The 20031-nt window shown below is 39.9% G+C and overlaps 1 protein-coding gene across 2 annotated transcripts; it reads left to right on the forward strand.

Moving 5' to 3' along the window:
- Positions 1-463: 463 nt before the first annotated feature.
- On the forward strand, positions 464-12799 carry LOC123456729 (synaptonemal complex protein 3-like). 2 transcript variants are annotated; one of them, XM_045140986.1, is made up of 6 exons: positions 464-574; positions 2170-2287; positions 3225-3324; positions 4563-4661; positions 12291-12368; positions 12474-12799. In XM_045140986.1, the coding sequence occupies exons 1-5, from the start codon at positions 556-558 to the stop codon at positions 12357-12359; spliced, it is 405 nt and encodes a 134-aa protein (XP_044996921.1). In that variant the 5' UTR covers positions 464-555; the 3' UTR covers positions 12360-12368; positions 12474-12799. The 2 variants fall into 2 exon arrangements, with proteins under 2 accessions (XP_044996921.1, XP_044996922.1); XM_045140987.1 differs by having other exon boundaries at positions 12477-12799.
- The last annotated feature ends 7232 nt before the right edge of the window (positions 12800-20031 follow it).

Raw genomic sequence — 20031 nt, forward strand, 5'->3', positions numbered from 1 at the left:
CCTGTATTTAAATTCACTTTTGCCAGTCAAGGTACAGGGAGTGTGGTTTGTTGTATTCAGCCAGAAAGAAGCAGCAGCAAATTATGTACTTTGCTGGAAAATGGATGAAACTCAAATCTTCATATTAAGTGAAGTGCGCCAGCCCCAGAGAAACAAATATCACATCTCTGGTCTGTGCTTCCCAGGTTTATATGCATACATAAACCCATAAATGCATATATGATCTGAAAGGAGGAAAGCACCACATATATGACCTGGAAGCTTATGGGAGGGGGCAGATGGATCGTAGCAGCAGTCGGTTAAGGTCAGTGGGTAGGAAGGAGAAGGTATGGTGGTGGATATGGTCAACCACTCTCCCAAAACTAACCTCAATAAACTCTTTAGTTCACAAATATAAAAAATGTACAAGTTAATAAAATACAACAAGAAAGACATACAACTTTGCAAAGCTGTCTTTGCTAATCCTGTCTATAACACTTATTTCCAAACAAGCTTAGAACTATAATTTTAATTAACAATTGTGTGAACCTCTTCCACAGGGAGAATATTCACCAGATGTTACAAGAATTTCAAGGTATGTTTTAGTGGGTGGGGTGGAAGTAATTACAGAGGGTGGGGAGAAGTACTTTGGGACACTATGACCCAGACATGAAGTGACCATGGCATTTGTGGACTCAGAGCATCTGTTGACTGTCGTGAACTACTCGAGACTCACACTATATTGAGTTCACCAACATTTCAATCATGGGAAAAAGGCAAAACACACATACACACGCACATGCATGCACGCACATCAAAACTGAAGCATGCCTAATTGGAAAGAAGACGGAATGTATATTGGGGATTTACCACAGTGCTAGAGAGCTTTCCCAGCAAGTGCAAGGCAGGTTCTGTCTGCAGCCACAACAACAAAAGGAATATGAAAGGGTTCTGTGAAATGGGGGTAGTGAGAGTGGCAAAAGGAGGTAAGGGTAGGGATTTGTGATCAAGTTACTTGATATTAATATATGGCAATTGGCAATAAAAAGAACATTTTTAACCATAAAACTTCCACAAGGTGATAAATTAGTCTCCTCAGCCCTCTGTTTTTAACATCTTTATTACATATTCTGAGTCAAGTGTTTTTTATTCTGGCTTTTTGAAGCTGTTGTCCTTCAAGAAGCAGTAGTAAGGTAAGTCCTTGCAGAAGGCCTTAGTATGTTTATATTCGTGAGCCCAGCAAAGAACATGGAAAGCAGCATTTTCACCATTACAGGAAAGTGTGGTTGGAGGCAAAGCTCGTGCCCTTTACACTTGCTTTGATGGCGGTCCACAGCCAGTGTGTTAGTGGTGCTCTGCAAGCCGAATCACTCATGCACACTTGTACACGTGACGGAAACCACAGCAGTTAAGAGTCCTCATCCCACCGTGGCCTGTCTCAGGAAATAATGCAGATAATCCAGTGTGCTTGAAAGCTTTGCTGTCTTCTGCACTCCCAGACTGCTGGGATTGTGACGTATCCAAAAATTCTCAATTAATCATAAATGGACCTCTGAACAAGTCAAATACTTGTGACATATTACAGATGAATTATTAGTTCTAAAAAGTAACCACTGATCGTAGATGCTTGATTTAATGTCCTGTAATTAGGATAGCATCAGTACTATAGATATTTGATTTAAAAACACATGGGGCATGGATAAATATGTGTTATGAAAGATATGTTAAAACATTTTAAAACTGTTCTTGTGTTTATTAGTTTGATACGACTTTTTTGTGCCCTGGATACTGTGTTTTTTGGTAAAATATCTGTACCACGCAACAAGGACACACGTCAAGTGTGTCATTGGAATGGAGGGTAGGTAGTAAACGTATTACATTATGTTTTCATGAGGGAATGAAACGGTCCTGAACATGATTTTACTCATGTTATACATAGACACTTTGTGAGCCCTTTGATCATCTGATAGGCAAGGTGGTCTGCAGGTGGGTGGATTTGAACTGTGTTCACAGGAAATGGCAGTGTTTGTACAAAATCAGTGAGCACAACCCATCTTTTTTGAAGTGGTACCAGTTTAATATACTTTAAGATTTCCAGTATTGTTGAATCATTTCCGACATAGATATGAACATCTGTTAATAAAGTAATGCTCTGTGCTTACTTGTAACAAAAATTCATTTTACATACAGATAACCTGTCAAGTTCCCTCGTGGCAAAAAAAAAGATGGTCAAACAGGAACTAAACAATTCCTTTAAAACCCTGAATGCAAAGCTGGAATTTATTTTCAGAAGGGAACAAAATGAAAGGTAAAGTTGTGCCCTTTGAGCAAAGACTTGCACTGTGCCTTACTCTCTCTCGATGCAAATAAATCCAGTCGTCTTGTGATCATTCCCTGATGGGAGTCTCCAATGGAGAGTGCGTTTCACTTGATTTCTCTCTGAGCTGACACCTTCACTAGTGTAAGGATGACCTCACTTGAATGGTACTGACATGTATTACCTAGAAGACTGTTAAGACAACTGTTTGCCCCCTTTCTGATAACAATAGAAATCTCAGTGGAATGGAGGTGGGGGAAATGGTACAATAAGAGTATAACCTGATGGGAATCTCATGAAATTGCATCATATTCATATAGTAAAGTTCTCAATAAAGCATAATCATATACATAGTTCTTGTAATACACTAGCTGAATATAGGGTAAATGCCAAAGCATTGAACTTGTAAGAGTTAACAGCAATTCAACTACATAGAAAGGGATAATAGTATATGGGAAGTAGTTTTTATATTTTTACAAATTGCATTTACTATTCGTTTAGAAAAAATGGCATTGGGATAAAGTGAGGAAACAGTTCAGTAAAGTATTGTTGTATATAAGTCCTATGGGAGAAATAGGTTTGTTATCTTCATTACATAGAATTAATGCTGTCAGGATCCATATGTTATTCAGTTAAGAGCAAATGGAAACTCTTGTGCTTTGAAACCAAATGTGTAATGATGGGAATGTTTTATACCCACAAATTCTCTGTGTTCAAGAAGAAAGACATGTGACAGCTCATCTCTGATAGTGATATAAGTATACATATTTTGGACTAAGAGTGATGAATTTCACCACTCTCTCTCCCTTGGGATGATTTCACTTCCAGTACATTTTTGGTAGTGTAGGTTGTGTAGATTTTGTTCACTGTAGTATGTGTAATTTTCATGCTTTCATAACATACCCCTGTTTGTTATTGTGTTTGACAGGAAGAAACAATATTCTCAGTACTGTGAGATCTTTGAATCCTGCTATAGCCAATGGCAGAAGGAAATGGACAGAGTTGAAGAAGAAGATGAAAAACTTGCTGTGGGTATTAGACTTCACTTTTTAATGGGTCTGTTGTATCCAAGTTCGAAATAGTCAGAGTTCATATGAAAATTGAGAAGGGAATGTGAGGGGATGTGAGCTTAGAAAGTCAAGGTGGGTGGTGGGTATCTGGCTGTCCCCTCTGTGTGGCTTCTGTGCGTGGAGAGATGACTAGGTTTTTGGTTAGCAGCCAGCATGATGAAGGGTCACAGAAGGCACTGCCTGCGGGTGGAAGACAAGACATGGTGTTTTATCCTGGGAGAGGATATTAAACAACCTGTGGGCCACAAGTGCTGAGCACCAGAAGGTCCAGGATAGCTTTATGACACAGTGATGATGAATGTAAATTTAGTAAGAATAGTCATTGTGGCTCTGGAAAAACAAGTGGAGCGTTGGCTCTGCGGGGTTGTGGTTGAGGCCAGGCTAGTCCCAGAGGAGAAGGAAAAAGTTCATGTACAAAGTCTGATTGTGAAATCTGAGGTGTCATTGAAGTTCTGGTGAGAAAGGAAGGCCATGGGGGCAGGGTACTACTGCATAAGGACTCCTACATCCTGAGGGATGACCAGGCTGCCCCAAGAAGAGCATGACTCCAAAAGTAGAGGATGGATACTGAGAAAAAGGGGATTAGTCCAATCCAGTGGTCAGGGCTGTGGACTCTGGAAGCTATTGATTGGGTTGTGGCCATTGTCTACCCTGTTGCTAAGTGTAAATCCAGAGGAAAAAAGCACATGCTTATTGTCTGTCTTTCCTCATCTCATATTGAGTACATATTGCAGTTAATGGCAAGGACAACATGTAAGACATGCCTGTCAGTGGCAGTAGGGAAATACAGAAATGGTACTGGCGGCAGGTCGACCACCACACAGCTGGCATTGCTGGAAGATGGATTGATGTGTACATTGAAATGAGCAAGAATAAATACTCTCTGAATACTGGCCAAGAAGAATACTTTCTACTTAATTTCTGTGTGACAGTAGTACACAGAATGGAAGGGACATCTGTTGCTTTCAAAATCAAGAAGTTACATAATTTGAAAATTGGCCCAAAAGAAACATCCTGAGTGGCCTGCTAAAATAATTGTGTTTTGCTTTGGTTTGTTAGTGGTGAACATGGCAATTTAAAGATGAGCACGATGGTTAAAACAGAAAATAAAATATCATCTGGTATGCATTTAAAATGCTTTCTTTTAAAAGATGTGATTTAGACATGCACTTTGAAGATTTTTTTTTTATACTCAGGCTATGACCCACAAACAAAAGGAGATTGCTGTTCTGAACAGAATGACGCAAAATATGGCAGTTGGAACCATAATGAGCTTATATGAGACGTTCATGCAGGTATGTTACATTGTACATGATTATGAAACATATTCTTACGCTATACCATGTAAATGCAAAGAGAGAAGATGAATTTGTCCTCCTAGATTTGTGGGGAAAATATTTGACCTGTTTTAAAAATTGTAAATCATGACCTTACACACTTAGTTTTTAGGTTTTTTTAAAAAATATTTTTTGTTCATTTTATTTTATTTATTTATTTGAGAGCGACAGACACAGAGAGAAAGACAGATAGAGGGAGAGAGAGAGAGAATGGGCACGCAAGGGCTTCCAGCCTCTGCAAACGAACTCCAGACGCGTGCGCCCCCTTGTGCATCTGGCTAACATGGGACCTGGGGAACCTAGCCTCGAACAGGGGTCCATAGGCTTCACAGGCGAGTGCTTAACCACTAAGCCATCTCTCCAGCCCGTTTTTTTTTTTTTTAATTATGAACAGTTTTAACACATTAGAAGAATCTATTGATAGAGTAGCTTACAAAATACAAGAATGCATCAGAGAACTGTAAAGCCACAATGTGCATATTGGCTAAGCTCAACACCTTCATTTAGTTTTTCTGATTACAGAAAAAAAATTAATAATGATACCTAAAACAATCAATTGTAATTTTACCTATTTCCCACACATGCACAAGACTTGCTAGGTATATATTTAATTTGATAAATTATTAATAATCTTGGGAAAATAGCTTATTGTAGGAAAACTTAGGAATTTTCTTAGAAACATGCACAGTATATAACACTGTGGTTGATATGTCATGAATTGATGTACTTATGTTCAAGTGGGTAAATGCAGAGTGGAAATTATCACACATGTAAATCACCACTAGCAATTTCAGTTTCGGGAGTGCTATGCAAGTCTTTGATCCATTTGGACTTGATTCTTGTGCATGGAGAGAGATAACAATCTGTTTTCATCCTTCTACATATAGATTACCAATTTTCTGAGCACTATTGATATAGATATGTCTTTTCTCCGGTGAATATTTTAGGATTTTTGTCAAAAATCAGATGTTGTTACCTGCTGCATTTAAATCTGGGTCCTCTATTCTGTTGCATTAATTAACGTTTCAATTTTTTTTTCTCCCAGTACCATATTGTTTTTGTTACTGTGGCTCTGAAATATATCTTAAAATCAGGTATGGTGGTTCCACCAACCTTATTTTTATTTATTTATTTTTTTTTTGGTATTCTAAGGTAGGGTCTCACTCTAGCTCATGCTGACCTGGAATTCACTATGTATTTTCAGGGTGGCTTCGAACTCTCAGTGATCCTCCTACCTCTGCCTCCCGAGTGCTGGGATTAAAGGAATGCGCCACCATGCCCAGCTAACCAACCTTATTTTTGTTGCTCAGAATAACTATTTATTCAAGGTTGTTTTTTTTTTTTGCTTCCTAATGAACTTTACTATTGTTTTTTTTTTTTTTTCTATTTCTTTGAAGAATGCCATAGGAATTTTGATGGGGATTTTACTAAGTGTGTAGAGTACTTTTGATAAGATTGGTAATTTTATATTGATTATTCCAATCCATGTACATGTGGTTTCTTTGCATTTTCTAGAGTCTTAGTACAATTCTTCACTTGAGTGTTTTGAAGCTTTCATTAGAGAGATCCATCAATTTCTTGGTTAGGTTTATTCCAAAGTACCTTACTTTTTTACATTTTATTTATTTTATATGGAGAGACAGCAAGATTGAGGCAGGGAGAGATAGTGAGTATGGCCATGCCAGGGCTTCCAACCACTGCAAACAAACTCAAGACACATGTAGCACTTAATGCATCTGATTTACATGGATACTGTGGAATTGAACATTGGCTGTCAGGTTTGCCTGTAAGCAAGTGCCTTTAACTGCTGAGCCATTTCTTTAACCCAATTTCTTAGAGGCAATTGCGAATGGGAGTGTTTTTCCCTGATTTAATCCTTAGTATGTTTATCATTTGTATGTAGGAAGACTATGGATTTCTGTGGGTTTATTTTGTAACTTACTACATTGTTAAAAGTGTGTATCAGCTCTAACAGTGTTTTTTTGTAGATTCTTTAGGGTCCCTTATATGTAGAATTATATCATTTGAAATAAGGTTAATCTTAACCTCTTGCTTTCTGATCTGTATTGAGTTTATTTGTGTCTCCTTTTTTTCCCAACATATAGCTAAGGCTTCTAGTACTATATTAAATAAAAGGGGGGCAGTGAACACTGTAATTTTTTTTCCTTATTTCATTTAAAATTCTCCAAGTATCTCTCCATTTAGTATGGTGTTGGCTTTATGTTTGTCATAAATAGCCTTTACTATGTTAGGATATGTTCCCTCTCTTTGCATTTTCTTTGAGACTTTTGCCAAGAAGTGATGTTTGATTTTGTTACATGCCTTTCCTCCATCTATTGAAATGATCATGTGATTTTTTTTTTTCATTCAGTCCACTTATAAGGTGTAATTACAATTCTCAATTTGTGGATGTTGAACCATCCCTTCACCTCTGGGATAAAAACCTACCTGATCAGTTAGATGATCACTTTGATATAATATTGCATTCTATTTGCCAGTGTTTTGTTGAGATTTTTTTCATCTATGTTCCAGAGGGATATTGGTCTGCAATTTCTTGTTTTTGTTGTGTTCTTGTCAGGTTTTGATATTAGGATAATGCCGGCTTTGTAAAAGGGTTTGGTAGTATACCATCTCTTTCTATTTTTGGATTTGTGGTTTAAGTACACTGTGATCAGATGGAGTAAAAGAAATTATTTCAATTTTTCTCTTTCTTAAACTTGTTGTTTTTTATATATGGTCTATTTCAGAAAATGTTCCATGTGCTATTGAAAAGTGTGTTCTGTAGCATTTGCATGGAATGTTCTATAGATATCAGTTAGTTCCATTTGTTCTATAATGTCATTCAATGCAGATGCATCTCTGTATATTTTGCCAGGAAGACCTGTCTACTGTGAGAGAGGGTATTGAAATCACCTACTGCAACTTTTCTTGGGGTTATCTATGATTTTACATCTAACAGTGTTTACTGACATTGGGGGGCACTCATGTTTGGTGCCTATATATTTAGAATTGTAATGTCCTGTTGTGGGAATGTTCCCTTAATCAATATGAAATAGACTTCTTTATCTTCCCAAGCTAATGTTGCTTTGGAGTATATCTTGTCAGATATAAGAATAGCAATATGTGCTTGTTTCTTTGACCCATTTGCTTGCAATACCATTTTCCATCCTTTTACCTTGTGGTAGTGTTTACCTTTTAAGGAGAGGTGAGTCTGTTACAGGCAAAAGAACAGAAGAATTTCCTTTTTAAGCCAGTCTATAATTCTGTGATTTTTGGTTGGGGAATTGAGGCCATTGATGCCGAGTTATTATTCAAATGTATGAATTTATTCTTGCATTCATATTGATTTTGTAGTGCTTGCTGTTTTTCTGTAACTCTCTTGCATTAACTATTGTTTGAACATACTTTGTTTGTTTTTTTACTGTTTTCCAATGTATGTACTTTTCTTTTCTGTCTTAAGGATGCATTCTTGTATTTTCTGTACAGCTGGCCTTCTGGTCATACATTTCTCTAGCCTGGTTTTATTATAGAAAGTTCTTGTTTCTCCTTCAATTATGACAGAGATCTTTGCTGGAATTAGTCAATCTTGGTTTGCAGTTGTTTTCTTTCAGATACTGGAATATACCATTCCAAGCTCTTTTGGCTTCTAAAATCTTTGTGGAGTCATGTGCTGTTAATCCTGATGGACTTGTAATTATGCATGAGTAGATGCATCTCTCTTACTGCTTCCAATACATTTTCTTTGTTCTCTGTGTTTACCAGTTTAATTATACTATATCAAGGAGAGCTTTCTGATTTTGTCTGTTTCATGTCCTAAATGCTTATTGTATTGGTATTGGCATCATTTTACTATTTGGCAGAAATTTTCTTCTATGAGTTTGTTGAAAATACTATATCTTTGGAGCAAATTTCATCTCTTTTTATATGCAGCATTTTTAAAGTTTGATCTCTTCATAGTGTCCCAAATGTCTTCAGATTCCCACTTATATTTTGGTATTAGTTTATCATTATTTTTGTGGAAAGTTCAAGTTTTGACACTTTGTCTTCTAGTCCAGATAATCTGTCTTCTCCTTGTATTGTTTGGTGAGACTTTGTATAGAGGTTGTTTGTTTTTGACTTACTGTGTTTTCCATTTCTAGTAATTATGAGTGATAGTTCTTCAATATTTCTAGTTCCTTACTCAATCTAGTATTGAGCTCCACATTTTGCTAAGCTGGTTTCCTGAGTCCTTCTCCAGGAATTTGTTTACTTTTTTGATTCCTTCTTTGATCCTGTTAACACATGTATAATCATTCTTTCAAAAATCACTGTATGATATTTCATTTAAATCAGTCTCATTGGAGATCATTTCTGTTGGATGGATAACTTTTGGAAGAAGTATATTACCTGTTTTTTTTAAAATTTATTAGTTTTCTTTTCAGTAAATACAGGCAGTTTGGTACCATTGTTTAGGTTCATCTATGATCTACCCCCTCCCATTGGACCCTCCTTGTTGATGTAAATGGGTCGTGCATTGTGGAGTTAGCCCACAGTTATTGGTACGATAAATGTCTCTGCATATCATGACCCAACATGTGGCTCTGACATTCTTTTCGCCCCCTCTTCCGCAAAATTTCCCTGAGCCATGTTGGGTTCATTTTTGGTCTGCTTCAGTGCTGAGGTGTTGGGGGCCTCTGAGGCTCTGGCTCTCTGATTTGGTAGGAGTTGATTTTTCTCTGTGTTGGTCTCCTTCCCCTTTGTGCTGGTATCCGGCTCATCAGGAAAACATCACCCTTGCTTGTTTTGCCAGTTGTCCTTAGTTTCAGTCGGGCCCCTTTTGAGGTATGTTGGGGCAGCTCTCTCCTTAGGATCTGCATCTATCTGAAAAAGAGAAGCAGAATCTCCAACGGAGAGTAAGTTAGCACCGGGAAAATTGAGATAACAATTACTTTTTTGATAGAGAGTTTGATAGGTGTAGGCCCTCTTGTATCCCATGATTGATTATTACCTATTTTTTTGTTTTTTGTATAATCATGTTGAAACTTTTGCATCTTGACTTAATTTCAGTGCTTGGGTTTTCTAGTGATCTGCTGTATTCTTAGACATGTAAATCAGAAGTTTTGCCTTCAGTGTAGTAGCTAAAGGTGCTAAGTGTGGCTACTATATTACTTCCAGAGCAACATCCTGAGTGACACAAGCTGTTGGATATGCCTGCTATGCAAATATTCTAGTACCAAATTAACAACAGTGCCTATTTTTGTTTCAGTAATTGCTGGTGGACGAAAAGACAAGGCTGATAAAAATATGCTAGTGGATTGGTTACTTATAAGTGGAAATAGTGTAAGGTTTATTGTTGTGAAGGCTAGTACAAACTTTAAAAACAGAAGGAAGTGGCTCAGGTATCTAGGAGAGGGAAGTTGGGAACTAGTATTTTCCACAGATATTAGCAGTTTTTTTGTCTGCAAGATGATAGGTATGGTGAGTAAGGAGGAGTAAAGGAGGATAGATGTATGGAAAGGGGATTGGAAAGAAAGAAATTACACAAGGTGTGGGTGTGAAAAGTTATAGAAAGATTCTGGTAGTCGGTTGGGTAGAGAAATATACAGAACACTACAAAAACCCAACTGAGTAGTACACTCACACAAACAAAGTCGCCATGGAGTATTTAGGCATGAGTGCTTTGGAAAACAGACATACTAGCAATACCAAATGCCCTAAACTGGCTGGGTGTGTAGGCTCACACCCTTCCTCCTGCCACTTTGGTAGGCTGAGATTCCTGAACTGCAATGGGATCTGGGTCAGCCTGGGCCATAGTGATACCCTACCCTACACTGGAGAAGACAGACGGAGAAGAAAAATGACACTATAGATCAAGAAATATTAAAGGGACAAAAGTCAAGGCCCAAGCACAACTTATTTAACACTGTCCAAGTGGACTAACAGTACAGCACTCACATCTAACACATCAGTATTTTTGTCTTAATGGGCTAGGTTTTGAATGCATTCCCTCCTTGGGATTCTTATTTAGCATCTTGCCCTGATATGTTAGGTGCACTTAGCACTTCCAGTGCATTCCCACATACTTGGCTTTGGGGTAGTTATGCCTCAGTGTAATGGTTCTATTACCTTTTGGAGGAGTGGCTTCCTGCCTCATCTATATGGAGTGCAAGGCTGGTTCCTTCTATGTTGCAGTATGGGTTCTACATGGCTGGTTAGATTTGTTGTTCAGATCTGCTGTGATGGATGTAGTATGGGCAAGGAGTGGCACTGAGCCCTTGGTGTGGGAATTCTCCAATGATTCCAGGTGCTGGGTTGGGTTAGAGGAGACCCTGGAAAGTGCCTGAAGTTGTTGCGGAGTTTCTCAGCTGGACCCTGTTGTCTTCTCTCCTTTATGTTTTTGATTTTGCAATGCATTGTGGGTGGAGAACTCTTCACTGTGGGTTTGCTCTTGCCAGTTAAGGCAAAGCCATGTGAGTAGCTTCTCCCAGGGCATTACACTGCTGGACCTGTGGCTTGAAATGGGTTCTGGCTGGATGTATGGTTGCTAGAAGCTCTGGGTCACTGCTGCTCTCTGGTGGCTGTAGTAGTTAACACCTTCACTTTTTTTGTTGAATAATGTATTGCATGTTAATCTGTCTCTTTTCTGCCCAGGCTGCTTTGATGTGGTTTCTCCTCTGCCACCTTAACCAGAAGCCTTTCCTAGCTGGCGTTCTTCTGCACTCTCTGCTGCCGCCACAGGGCCGGGCCTCAGTCCTCCGAGCCTGTGCGCTGACACCTGTCGCCGCTGTCTCTTCTCGGCCCTCCTCCTAGGCTCTGGAGCGTGGTCACAGTGCAGTGTGCCCTTCCTTCTCCCCTTCTTCTCATGCTTGCCAGCGCCACCCACACCCCGGTGGAGATCTTCCCTTCCCGCAGGCAGCCCCTCCTCTCAGCCCCCGCCGCAGCAGCTTCCCGCGAAGTCACACCCCTTCCCCGGGGAAATCCTCCCTTCTGCCAGCCAGGTCACATCTGTCTCCTCTTACTGTCAGCCACGGCACCGTGCCATGCCTGTGCTGAGCCCCTTTCACCATTTCTCCTCATTTGCTTGCCTGGGTCGGAGACTGGACAGTCATTTTCTCATTGCTCTGCACAAGTGCCCAGTTCTTTCCCCAAAATGTGCACCACTCTTCTGTATTTTGAAAGATTGGGAAAGACTTAACACCTTAGTTAGTTTTCCTTAACTCAAAAATCCATATGTTGCATCTTATTTTCTCCCAGTAGGCTACATAGAGCCTCGGTGATAGCAAGTGTCATAACCTGGTGAAAACTTGCAGCATTTACTGACATGGGCTTCTACATACTTTTTGTCTCTGTTCCATGTTGGCCTTAGTATTCAAAACTAATTTTTCCTCATTTCCAAGACCTAATATTTTCTTCACAAAAATATTCTTCTCATATATGGCAGTTAATGATTTCTCACATGGGCATTAATATCTGCATGAAATTGCCTGCTGTTTATACTTTGAGTTCATATTCAGAATCCTTTCAGTAATCAAAGGTGATTGCTTTGAAATTTAATTTGCACATTTTGAATATGGGGGGAAAGTGGGCCTTTTGTGTTTTCTGTTTCAGAATGTCGAGTCCCTTGCTGAAAATCCTCCTCCTCTTGATGAAAGTGAAGAGCAGGATGAAACATCATAAAGAAGAATTGTAAGTACAGTATGTGGAGCACTGCAGAGCCAGGGTGGAGGCCAGTGCTGGGTGGGTGACTCATTACAGAAGTGTATACTCATTCTCTCCATCTCTTTGGTGAAGCAGCAACAGCAAGATGTGGCCACTCTTGGAGAGTGGCTTCAATGCAAGCAGTCCAGGGACTGTGAAGAAACCCTATGATCCTTGCATCCGAAATCCAGGACACCCTGTGCTGCACCAAGAGCAGCTCTCATAGAAAGTAGCATGCCTCGTTTACCCCCTACCTCTGTCAAGCACCATGTGAACCCTAATCTGTTTAGTATGTAGCATTAGTGACAGTGATGGAAGTGTGAGATTTCCACCTAACTGGTTGACTGTTTTCTGAGCCTTCCCCTTGTCCACTGTCCTTTTGTAGAAACCGTTGGAAACTTTGTGTTCAATAAATTTTAGCTTGCTTCAAAATATACCTCTCTTTGTCAATTACATATATTACTTGTGTGATACATATTTTTCTTGAAAAAAGTCAAATTTGGAGTTGAGAGCTACAGTATTTCTGTATTGAGAGCTATGATGTTTCTGTGTGATTCCCACTTTTATTGGGAAGCATTTCCCATCGTTCTGTTTGTTCTGTTTCCTACATTTCTATTTTCATAACTTTCTAACTTTCTATAATTGGTATTAACATGGGTTGATTATGCAAATGAGTGTGGCTACTGTTCCATTTGCTCACAGGCACAACTGTATAGGTCGTGCTCACCCCTCACATGTCCACCTATCTCCAATCCACAGATGTCTCCACACCCCTTACAATCCCTCATACACCCCCAAACAGGACTTCAGCTCCTCCTTCTTATCAATTGGTTTACACTTACAAAAGACGAGCTATGCCACTTGTCTTTCTGAATCTGAATTTGTTTCATAATATTTATATTATAAATATTTAGCATTATATTTGTATTTTGTAATATAAAGTCCTCCAGTCTGCTTCCAGTGTTGTTCTTAGCTGCTGGCAAGACTTGGCACATAGCTTCAGCCATACTCTGCTCAGCATTGGACAGGGCTAAGTCCATGTTGTTGAGCCTATGCATAACCAGCAACCTGGCAACGTTGTTCATGTACCCATTGTCAAGGAAAGGGGTGGCAGAGGAAATAGGTTGCCTGTTACCACCAAAGTGGTCCTGCTGCATACCCTTCTGCTAGACTGGGCTATGGTGGCACAGTTACCGTCGTGTGCTTTGCCCAGTTAATCTTCATGGTCTTCCTCTCCAGTGTTCCCATCATGATCCTTCCAAGTCTCCAAACTTCCAGCTAAGTCCTTGGCTACAATCCATGAGTCAAGATATAACCACACAGCTAATACTTCTTACCACCAGGCAAAGTATAAGACCATTTGCAGTGCTCAAAACCCTGGCCACCAAAAGAATTCCCTTCAGCACTGTCCCCCAGAGTTGTCCCGGAAGAGGGTCCTAATGCTGGAGCTGTTCTCTGTAGGGGCTGGGGGAGGGTCTTAAGAAAACATAGCATGGAGAAACAACTGTAAGCCAGGCCCTGGACTCTTTATTTTTCAGTCAGTGTATTGTAAGCACATCCCATGATGCCATCATTGCTTTCTTGGGGACAGAAGACATTGTAGGAAGTTAGGAATTATGAGTATTATCTGTGCTACTGCTACTGATGACAATAACCTTGTAAAGAGAGTCTGTTTGTTCTAGGGCTGGTAGGATTGGTACTACCTGGCCAGGTTATTCTGAAGATAGCCAAAATAAATGATCTGATGGGTGTGATTACCTGTATTTGGAGAATTATTCCCACTCTAGCAAGTATGATCCCTAATGTGCTCATTCAGGTTCTCAAACATGTTCTTGCAGAATCAACTTCTGTGCAGTACTGAGACAAAATCTTTGAACAAGTGTCCACCTCTCCATATGGACAGAAAAGAGTGAGGAGGCCTTAAGTCTTGCCTGTCCTGTGCAGGGTACACTGTAAGTGGTGGCCCACTTCAGTATGGCCCATGTGACCTTGGATGGGGTCCTCCATAGCCCTTACATTGATCTGGTACATTCTTTCTGATGGCATGGGGTCCTCTTCCTTAAACCAAAGTCTTATTTCTGTGAGACAGAATAGATAGCGTGAACAAGTACACCCTTAGCTCCTCAGATTTCCTAGAGCTTGACAGAGGACCTATGTCCTAGCTATGAGTGATGGGGATTAGGACCAAGTCTGTATTGACATATGGTGGGCAAGGATACAGTAGTGCTACTAAGCTTAATTCCCATGTACATGGGATATGGTAGTGCCAGTGAACTGGTTTCCTAGTAGCTGGGTTCAGATTGTGTGAGGATCAATGAGTACTGAGGTTGGAGTTGTGGGCGAGGCCGTGACTGTTGATGCATGGTGAGAGTGGCACATAGGGTTGGGCAGAGGTTTTGGTTTCTCAATGCCAGTTCCCTCAATGCAATGGCTATTAGACAGTATGAGGCTCATTGCATTGGGCTGATTCTGACTTCTGGCCACAAGGGAGTACAGTCCTCTGTACTTTGCATCCTTGCCAGATACACAGTGGTAGGAGAAGTAGCTATCATGCTCAGTTAATGGAGTGACAAGGGACCTTTGGAGAGCATGTGTTCAGCCTCTGGTTCAGATTACCATTGCTGTGATGTTAATTTTACAAGGGGCACATACCCACCCATACTCATGCACATCCATGTACCATCAGAGAAATGAAAATACCTATACATGTATTTGGCTGAAAACTTTTCAGCCAATCAAGCCCATAGCCAATTCTGGGCTATGCAATTATAAAATCTTGCACTTCCCCCATACAGACCACTAGAAGATGCCATTGAAGCCACAAGGTCTGAGGACCCCTGCCAAATCAGGTCAGGGCCTGGTGGTCTGGAAGCAAAGGAGAAGGTAAAGGATCCATGCTTATAAGAGGAAGAGGCAGTGTGAGTCCAGGATGTGCAGTGGTGGGGTTACAGGGAAGAGCATGGTGAGTCTTTCAGAAAAGGAAAGCAGCATGGAGAGGGATGGCTTGGGGTGGGGAGGGCTGTGAAAGTTGAAGCAGCAATGCAGGCATTGCTGTGTGTTCTTATATAGGTGAGGCAGGACTGTGTGCAGAGCTGAGTGGAACTTGAGCTGTAAGGGGTTGAGAGCCATGTCCTTAGGGTACAAGCAAAGTGCTAAAGGCAGGGTGCCCTAGGACCTAAGCTACACTAAGGATCTGTAAAAGCTGTTTCTGTCATTCAAATGGTTAATTTGGGATTCAGCCTTAGTTGGGGATACTATAATAAGGTCATAATCCGGGTGGCTTATTGGTACATTTGATGTGATCATAGCAGAATAACACAGAGTGGGTGACTTACAAAGAAAGAATTATAATTTACCCCCCAATTCTGGGGACAGTTATGTCCAAGGACATGGTGCTACTATCTGGCATGATTGTGTTATAAAATACATATGTGCAAGATGATGAAAGGATGAGATCCATCCATGGAAGGGAGAGGAAAGGGGAGGAAGGAGGTGGCGATGGAGGAGAGAGGAAGAGAGAGAAATAGAGCTGAGAAAGTTATACTTTCATATGGAGAACCTCATGGGAGAGGAGCAATAACCCATCAGTGAAAGTGGAGTCCTCATCTCCCATTAGCTGTACTTCCCCGTTATGTTGCATTGAGGAATTAAGTTTCAAACATACTAACTTTTTGTTTTTATTTTTTAATTTTATTTATTTATTTGCAAGCAGAGAGAGATAGAGATAGACAGAGAGAGAATGGGCATGCGAGGGCCTCTAGCTACTGCAGATGAACTCCAGACACATATGCCCCTTGTGCATCTGGTTTCTGTGGGTCCTGGTGAATTGAACCTTGGTCCTTTGGCTTCACAGGCAAATGCCTTAACCACTAAGCCATCTCTCCATCCCTGCAAACCTATGAACTTTTAAGTGAGCTCACTCTTTCTGCTATGAGAGAAGAGAACAAGAAGACAGAAGCCTACAAACCTAAAGAGTTTTCTCATCAGAACATAACCATGCTGGTCTATGGCTGTATCACCACAAATGAACCCTTGTCTGGTCTCACGAGCTAAGCAGAGTCAGGCCTGGTAAATACTTGCATGGGAAAACATGACATCCAGATCTTAGATTTCTAACATCTAGAAATTCTGTGTCTGTCAAGTGCTATTGTTTGACTACATACCTCAAAAGGTGTGTAAATTACTACTCTTACATTTTGAGATCACAGAGCTTGGGAACATATAGAGCAGCATCGACAAGGAATTACCCTTGGGAAGAATTGGCCTTCAGAACTAGCTGCAAAGGCAGGGTAGGACTCCTTACAACGTGCTCCCTCCAGACATAAAATGGCCTGGATATCCATGACCTCACAGTGCCTGACACTACCTACACAAGACCATCATAATAGGAAAAGATGATGACATCAAAATAAAAGAGAGACTGACTGAGATAGGGAGGGGATATGATGGAGAGTGGACTTTCAAAGGCAAAGGGGGGAGGGAATTATTATGGGATATTGTTTACAATTATGGAAGTTGTCAGTAAAAAAATATTTTAAAAATAAAATAATAAAATTATGTATGAAAAAAATGTTAATCACAAAAAAAGAACTAGCTGCAGCCTCTGTCCTCTGGGAATATAGAAGTCTCTTCTGAGGAGGTAGTGACACAAATTGGGACCTTGAGAAGACTACATGTGACAATTTCTACTTGGTTCGTGGTTGAACTGCTTCTTCCATTAGAGAGATTAGAAAGGGAGCTCCCGGGAGTTGAGCGGAGAAAAGTAAGATAAGATTCCCAAATCAGGAGTACTATTTTTTCCCACAAAACTATTTTGCATGCAGTTACATTTCAGTAAACTCATTTTGATAGAATGTACTAATATCAACTGTTTAACTTCTTGAAAACATTCATCAGTAGCAAGTTGAAGTTCTTGAAGGAGGACTCTCTCTCTATATATATTTTCCTCCAGGCTGAAAAAAGATTTTAAGTCATTATGAAATAATTACAGGAATGGATATGGATGTTTTGTCTCACTCCAAATTCATATCATGAAATTCTAACTTCCCAGTGTGATGGTGAAGGTGGAAGTGCTGAGAGAAATGGTAAGGGCGTTAGTCTTATGAATGGGATTTAGTGGCCGTACATACCTTTATGCTGCCTAATATAATTTTATATCTCTGTCATCATGTAATGTACTTGTGCTTTGTATTTTTGATAATCCTTATAATGTTTACTAACTTGAGATTTCAAAGTTTTGGTTAAACTGCTATATTTGGATTATATATACTTCTTTATTCTGGGAAAGGCAAGGTCTTTATTGCTATCACATGGTCTCATCATATCCAGGCTAGGTCAGCTGGGAGAGAGGAGGCTCATCTCCTTATGTGTGTGTGTAAACAGTAATGCACGGAGAAGTGAACTTAGCAGCCGAGACTGAATGTCAACTTTGTCTTTGAGACATTCCAGGGTATCGCCCAGGATGTTTAGTTTCTTCACAAAATTAGCACACCTGAAATTCTCACATCCAAATTAATTTTAATTAACTTGTTTTTGTTAAGAAAACATTCAACATATAGTGGATAGAGTAGGTAATTTTTTCAAACCAATATCAGAATTTATTTGGAGTAGAGCCAATAAAGTATCAATGGTCCAGGAATGTTAATAAAGCAATATTGGAAGTCAATATCAGACCAATATTAAAATAATCCAGGTCAGGTGCTGAGATGTACAAATTCCTCACCTGCCCTCCATAGATCTGTGTTTCCAAAGACAGTGTCTGTGTGACATCGTATCTAAGGGTACTTCTCTTCTAGACAAAGTTCTTAAATCACTTGAGAATATTCTTAGTGTCTTTGAAGGGTGACTAGATTTTTTTTCTACTACTAGAGAGCTGAAATTTTCTTCTTGTTGTTGTTTGACTGCAGCACAGACTCATTATGGCAGAATTATGCCAAATGTATTTGGAAAGGAACTGGTTTCTATCTTTTTGAGGGCCTCCTGAGGTTCAGTGTCAGTTACAGAAATTGCCTGGGAGCTCTTTTATCTTCACTAGTGTTCAAAAGCAGTTGATAGGCAACCTCTTGAATTCCAGACTCTAGTTATGCAGGCTATGATGTCTCCTGGCTCAACAACAGCAAAAAGAAATCTATGCCTTGTCTTTAGAAGATAATTGTTCAGAATGGGAATCACAAGCCGTGTGCCAAACATTTGGCATCACCTATTCTAGGGTTCCAGTGTGTCTGTCTCTTGGTCTATAGGATGGCCTTTTCTTCACAAAGACCAAACTGGCCATGTGCAACTGCCACACACTTCCAGATCTGCTAGACATGAGGCTGAGCAATGGGAACTCATTCCATTCTGATGTCAGAGCAAATGGAGGGATTTTCCTGTCTCAGTTTGACAACCACCATCTGACTTATGTTTGAAGGGGGAAAAGATAAGGACTGTCTAAATTTGACTTGAGTTCTTTCATTAAAAGTTTTCTACTAAGAACAGCAGCCAATGCCTTGGGCTACCCAGTAAGTATTTAAAATTAATATGCTTTAATGAATAATGTTGTTTTTCTATACCTATCATTATGTAGACCTTTAGCAAAGGAGCCCATGATATTTTTTCCTATGACAGAAAAATGGGGCTGGAGAGATGGCTCAGCACTTGCTTGTAAAGACTAATGGCCTGGGTTTGATTCCCTAGTACCCATGTAAAGTCAAATGCACAAACTGGCTCATGCATCTGGATTTCGTTTCCCAATGCAGAAGGCCCTGGTGTATGTGCCTATACTGATTCTACATCTGATCTATATCATCTATCTATCTACCTACCTATCTATCTGATCTATATCTGCATATTCCTGTCTCTCAAATAAAAAAATAAATACAAATTTTTTTAAAGAAAAGTATTTGGGGGCTAGAGAGATGGCTTAGCGATTAAAATGTATGCCTGTGAAGCCTAAGGGTCCAGGTTTGATGCCCTAGGACCCACTTAAGCCAGATGCAAATGGTGGCACATGCATCCGGAGTTCGTTTGCAGTGCCTAGAGGCCCTGCTGTGCCCATTCTCTCTCTCCCCCTCTGTCTCAAATAAATAAATGAAAATAAAATCTTTTTTAAAAAAGAAATGTATTTCTCATCTCTGCAACAAGTAAGAAAAATAATACTGAAATTGGAAGAATCATTTCACAGTTAGAGGACTACAGTAGTACCACTGTAACCTGGAATAAGGACCATGAACAATGGCCATCACATTGAATTTGCAAGCGCTTCACCATGTCATGTGGTATGTTCCTGTAGTTTGAAACAAGGACACATGTTGCATCACAGGTGAGTTTATATATCCATGCTATATTGCTATCGCTGCTTCCATACCCTTACTCTGTTGGTTTGCTCCACATCATTCCACTTATGGTTTGTATGCTTTTATTTCGAAGATCTTCCTGAACCAGCTTTGATCTACTTTTCATTGCTGCCTATGCCCTCATTATTCCACTAGAGGCCACCCTTACCCATAAAACTCCCACAGTCCTGCACACTTCAAGAAGTAGAGAAGTCGAAGGCTTGGCTATTCTTTCCAGAGAGTCCTGAGAAATTCTGGAGTGCTGCTGTCCATGTCCATCTACTCTTATGTTTGGTGTTGCTTTATACCTGCCTGCTTTTCAAAGTCTTTTAAACATT

The sequence above is a fragment of the Jaculus jaculus genome, chromosome X, assembly GCF_020740685.1.
Source record: "Jaculus jaculus isolate mJacJac1 chromosome X, mJacJac1.mat.Y.cur, whole genome shotgun sequence".
In the NCBI taxonomy this organism is placed as follows: domain Eukaryota; kingdom Metazoa; phylum Chordata; class Mammalia; order Rodentia; family Dipodidae; genus Jaculus; species Jaculus jaculus.